A 5,706-nucleotide genomic window follows, 5' to 3' on the forward strand; every position below is an offset into this window, starting at 1 on the left:
CTGTATATCCCCCACCTCCCTCAACACACACACACACACACACACATACAAGTATACACTTTATAAGTATACATACTTACAACAACATTAGAAATGCACTGGATAATATTGTTAAAAAATAAAATAAAATAAATAAATAAATAAATAAATAAATAGACTACTACAGTAATAGAATGTAACATATTTGAAAAAAAAAAGGCCAAGGAAAGACAAAGGACTGACATGTTCGAAGTCCATTCGGCTCTTTCCTCCACCAGTCTTTCCAAAAATGACAGTCAGCTGACGAGAAAAGTTTTGGTTTTCGACCCCATATGTTAACGAGTTCTATGATTCAGCGGACCCCATTGGCTCGCTCCGAAGCTGACGTCACGGCCGCTATAAAACTCAGCAATGCTTTTAAACTGTACCGTAGTGTGTGTCGAGTTCAAAAACACTCTCTCAGCTTGATCTGTGTTTCAGCGCACTTCTTTCACGTTACACTCACCCGTGTTTGACCACGATGATGTCTGCTCACCAGGAGTCATCCAAGTGTTAAATGTCTGAAATCCATTCACTTGTAAAGAGAGGAAAAAGAGGTCCGATGCATCTTTGCAGTACACAGTGCCAAGGAGAGCTGTGGAGTTAGGAGCGCAGTGAGAAAGTCCTGTGCAGTCTCTGTTTTCCCTGCTAAGAGTAAAGCATTTAAACATCACCAAGCTGGCTCACTCTCTCCCGACCCAGCCCGCTTTGACAGCTGCTCTTCACCCGCTCTGGAGGACGGTCAGCAGCAAGAGGATGGCATCAGAGCTGGCACTGAGCAGCTCCGACCTGCCCACCAGTCCCCTGGCCATGGAATATGTTAATGACTTCGATCTGATGAAGTTTGAGGTGAAGAAAGAGCCACTGGAGCCCGATCGCAGCATCAGCCAGTGCAGCCGCCTGATCGCCGGGGGCTCCTTGTCTTCCACGCCGATGAGCACGCCTTGCAGCTCGGTTCCCCCTTCCCCAAGCTTCTCGGCGCCCAGTCCCAGCTCTGGGAGCGAGCAGAAGGCGCACCTGGAGGATTTCTACTGGATGACCGGTTATCAGCAACAGCTCAACCCGGAGGCGTTGGGCTTTAGTCCCGAGGACGCAGTTGAAGCGCTGATCAGCAGCACACATCAGCTCCAGAGCTTCGACGGCTATGGTAGAGGGCAGCAGTTCAGTAGCGCAGCCGGAGCGGGAGGCGCCATGGCCGGAGAGGAGATGGGATCCGCCGCCGCGGTGGTGTCCGCAGTCATCGCCGCCGCTGCAGCGCAGAACGGGGCGCCTCACCACCACCACCACCACCATCACCACAGCCACCACCAGCAGCACCAAAGCCCCGCAATCCAGTCCAGCAGCAACGGCACCCACCACCAGCACTCCCACCTGGACGACCGCTTCTCGGACGAGCAGCTCGTTACGATGTCCGTGCGCGAGCTCAACCGGCAGCTGCGCGGCGTCGGTAAAGAGGAGGTGATCCGACTCAAACAGAAGAGGAGAACCCTGAAAAACAGAGGCTATGCCCAGTCGTGTCGCTACAAAAGGGTCCAGCAGAGGCACGTGTTGGAGGGCGAGAAGACCCAGCTCATGCAGCAGGTGGACCACCTCAAACAAGAGATCTCCAGACTGATGCGGGAGAGAGACGCGTACAAAGAGAAGTACGAGAAGCTCGTGAACAACGGCTTCAGAGAAAACTCGTCCAGCAGCGACAACAACCCCTCATCCCCGGAGTTTTTCATGTGAGTTCCCTAAAAAGCCTAAAAAAAGAGACTAGTACAGTTAAAAAGTTTTTTTTTTTTTTTTTTTTTTTAAAGAACAGAAGTCAGTTCTTGAGTTTCGGGGGCTTGTTGTGCAACCAAAAAGATTTTTTTCGTCATAAGCATTTATGATATTCCTTAATTTAGTCGATATTTTGATGTGTATCCATATACACTCATAATATTGACTTTCATTCATCTTTTGCTTTTTTTTAAAAGTTTGCTATTTTTATTTTTTGCATATATATATATTTTTGCTCTTTTGCCAAAGTCAGAGGATGTTCCCCCATTATCATCTCATGCCTTCTGCTTGCTGTTTTGAGACTTTACATGAGAATCTATAGACTATATAAAGAGACATGTCATTGAAGTGCCTGCATGCTGGACATGTACGGTCTTTTTGTTTTCCTTTATTCCCGCTTGAAAATGAACTTCTACTTGGAAGAGAACATCTGCTCAGCATGGCATACATACATTTCTTTTATTTCCCGATCACTTTTTTGGAGTACGGACTAAAAAAGTGAAAGGAGCATCATGCCATCATCCTCCCCATGAAAAAGTTGATCCATACAGTTTTCATTCAGTTTATTCTCTGTTGAGATCCAACTGGAAGCAGTGTTGCGGGGGAGAGAACAAGGACCTGGTTTCTAAAAGGAATTCTCCCCCTTGGACTTAAACAGTGTTGTTGCTAAAAGCGGTTTGTGTATTTAATGTCAAACCTTTGCATTTTGATAACTCTGGAATGAACTACATACTTTTTTCTTTTTGCATCATGTAAGAACAGTTGGAGGTAGTCCATGCCACGGGTTGACACGGAGAAGGTGAATTAGAGCTTAGATGTTGCCTGTTCATTTTGTTAGAAGTTTGGGAAAGCTCAAAGTTTGCATACAGCTGGATTTTTATCATGCGTAACTTGAGCTTTTTGCAGCATGTACTTGCAATGAAAACTACAGTTTGATAGTTGTAGTTCCTGTTGTAGCCTGCCATTTACTGCATTTTAAAACCAAAGTATTAAAGTAGAATTTTAAGTCAACATGGAAAACCATTCATTCAAAAAAAAAAAAAAAAAAAAAAAAAGAAAGAAAAAAAAAGTCTGATTTAAAATCTGACCTATTTGGAATGAGTTGCACTAAATGTAGCTTGTAGCAAATTATATATCACATATTGGAATCTATTTAGAACGCTAATTTCAAAGGCACCCATCATGACTTTGCTGAAAACTAAAGGATATAATCTTATTTAGATATATATATTGTCAAGCAGGACTCGATTTTTCTTTCTTTCTTTCTTTTTCTCTTTCTTTCTTTCTTTTGTTAATAAATTCATTATTTACATGGCAATAATGTAGTAATCAATATTAAAATGTCTGGACATTGTTTTATGGTCAGGGATTGATACCCTGCTTGTATAAAATCAGGATATACCGTTCATCAATAAATTCTTAAAACTATGTTAATTATTATTTTTTATTTTTTCATATATATTTTGCTGTGCAAAATTCTTTTACTCACTAACCATATGTGATGTTCATATATGCTTATTTTCATTTCATACAATTATATAATATGCAATAAAATGCAGTTTGGGCCACTTAAAGTCTGCTTTCTCTGGATGTTGTTTTTTAAAAGTTTTTATAATCATTTATTATTATTATTATTGTTTTAACAATCATAATCATTGTTAGTAGCCTATTTTATTAGTCTTATCCAGTGCATGCATTGCGCAAAACATGTTTGGCATCTCAAAAACAGACTGTCTAGCGCAATACTCAGACTGAAACTCTGTAAATAGCATTCGCTCTTATCATGTAGTTGTTTGGCTCAAAGGACAACCATTTGTTAACACCACAGAGCGCTAATTTTCTCAAGATGTATCTCATGAATTCAGTAGTATTGTCTGGAACAGAGCACAGGATGACAGCTGAGGCCAATAGCACATAATGTTTGATAGAGTTTAATAATGAATTTTATGGCAGACAATGCTGGAACATTCCAAAGTTCGACACCTTCTCAATGCAATGGACTTTGCTTTATGTTTAGAATGAAGTTTAGCACCACTGTAGGTGTTACCTTTCTGCCCTTGAATTTGTGGATTACTTGACAAAAGCTGTCCCTTTTAACTGTGTGTGTGTTGCACAGAGCAGTCCCTGAAACGCCTGGAACAGCTGTCCGTGTAAGTCTTGAGTTACAAAAATTTAACTGCAAACGTAAATGGTTGTAGTTTTCAAAGAACAGCCTGTTTACGCATCCGTCTGAGACATGCAAGTTTATAAGAGCGCACAGTTGTATGTGTACTAGATCTTCTGAAATGGTGAGTTGTAGGTCTGTTCTGATAGTGTTGCCGACAGCAGGGAAAACTCTAAAAAAAGGAACACTTTTAAACACAATAATTCAAAATTACTCAAATTTCCTATTCAGCTTATTATGTAATTATGTTTCACATATTGCTGGCCTTTAGCAGTTGTTTGTTTAAGTGAAAGAATGTAAAATTCTGATGCAAAATCAGTTGAGAAACAGTGTACTAGTGAACTAGTGATTTTAGAGATCAGAGTAAACATTCACATCCTGTAAGGACATTGATAGTACACAAAGCCTTATTAAACATAATTTAAAATCCAATTCTTGTAATACTCAGACGTACAAAAAAAGCTGCAGTTAAAGAAAGGTCAAATTAAAGGAGTATTAATTGGTCTTTAATGTCTAGTCATCTGCCTTTCCTCCATGTGAGAGAGGAACAGGAGTCTAGCTGGAGAGTTGAAATGATTTTCCTAATGATTAATCGCTCAGAAAGGGGCCGACTTAAACCGCGTAAAAATGATCAATTGTGAATCTGTATGGCTACAGCTGTGTCCAAACTGGGCTTTTAGCGTGAATGCGAAAACTACAGTTTATGACAAATCTGTGTCTTGTGTGCCTCAGAGTACTTTGAGTTGTACTTTTGGGCTGGCAAAACCCTAGACATCTTCAACTTTGTATGCACTGAAGAAATTAAGGAAAGTTTCAAACTTAAATTTGAAATATATTCATGTTGTCCTAAAACTCTTTTTGTTATTTAAATGTTGCTGTTACAATTTGGCTGTTGTGATTGTCATTTTTGGAAACACTTGTATTTATTCTTCTCATTATTTAATGCGGGTACATATCAGTTCACCCAATCAATGATCGTTCTGCTCTTACTGAGTGAACCCAGGCTTTGGCGAAGGCGTATGTGAGCGTGTACAGAGGATGCGTGGAGGTCAGTGAGTGAGATGTAGAGACATGCGCTCAGTCATTATGGAGATCTTTACCCTCAGGGGAGACCTTACTCATTTCCTGTGCCAGTCCTTAAGTCAAACGCATACTCGCATAGACATAACAGTTTATGGATCTGCAGATAACTTTCATCCATTTTCATTTTTCATCAGCCAACAGCTTTGCTCAACAAATTTGCCCACCGATTTTGCATTATTTTGATTAGTTGACTTAATGCAATTGCGCGGTCATCAATACCTATGTACACTGTGGGCTATGCTGGCGCTTTCTTAGTATTTATTCTACGTGTTACGTCTACACTAAATATACATGACGTCATGATAGATAGACAGACAGACAGACAGATGAACAGAGCCGCTTTGGAAGTCTTTTGTGAAGTTGAAAGAGCTTTCGGAAAGATGTGCACACACTTTGAAACTCTGTGTCAGAGGATTGGGGTTTTCCAGCGATGAACAGACGCAATAAAGATGAAGATGATGCAAATATGATACAAAGACCAAGAGAGACATCTTTGGATTAAAAGTATTGATTGATTGATTGATTGATTGATTTGTTTTTATCTGGGCAATGACATGCAGTGTTGACAAATGTGTGTCGATGCATTCTCAAAATCATGCATGTAGAGAGAGAACATTTCTGGGCTTTTTCTCTGTGATATGTACAATAATCAGTAATCTTATTTCATCAGTTGATAA

At 40.4% G+C, this 5,706-nt stretch overlaps 1 protein-coding gene across 1 annotated transcript; it reads left to right on the plus strand.

The window, feature by feature from the left end:
• Window positions 1–331: 331 nt before the first annotated feature.
• Window positions 332–3,356, plus strand: mafa (MAF bZIP transcription factor a). Its single transcript, XM_073850321.1, has one exon. It carries the CDS (start codon window positions 775–777, stop codon window positions 1,744–1,746), a length of 972 nt encoding a protein of 323 aa, XP_073706422.1. The 5' UTR covers window positions 332–774; the 3' UTR covers window positions 1,747–3,356.
• Window positions 3,357–5,706: the final 2,350 nt, after the last annotated feature.

Source organism: Garra rufa, chromosome 11 (assembly GCF_049309525.1).
Source record: "Garra rufa chromosome 11, GarRuf1.0, whole genome shotgun sequence".
Lineage (NCBI taxonomy): Eukaryota > Metazoa > Chordata > Actinopteri > Cypriniformes > Cyprinidae > Garra > Garra rufa.

Coding starts and splice junctions, on each gene's coding strand:
- mafa (XM_073850321.1), top strand. CDS start 775: ATGGCATCAGAGCTGGCACTGAGCAGCTCCGACCTGCCCACCAGTCCC.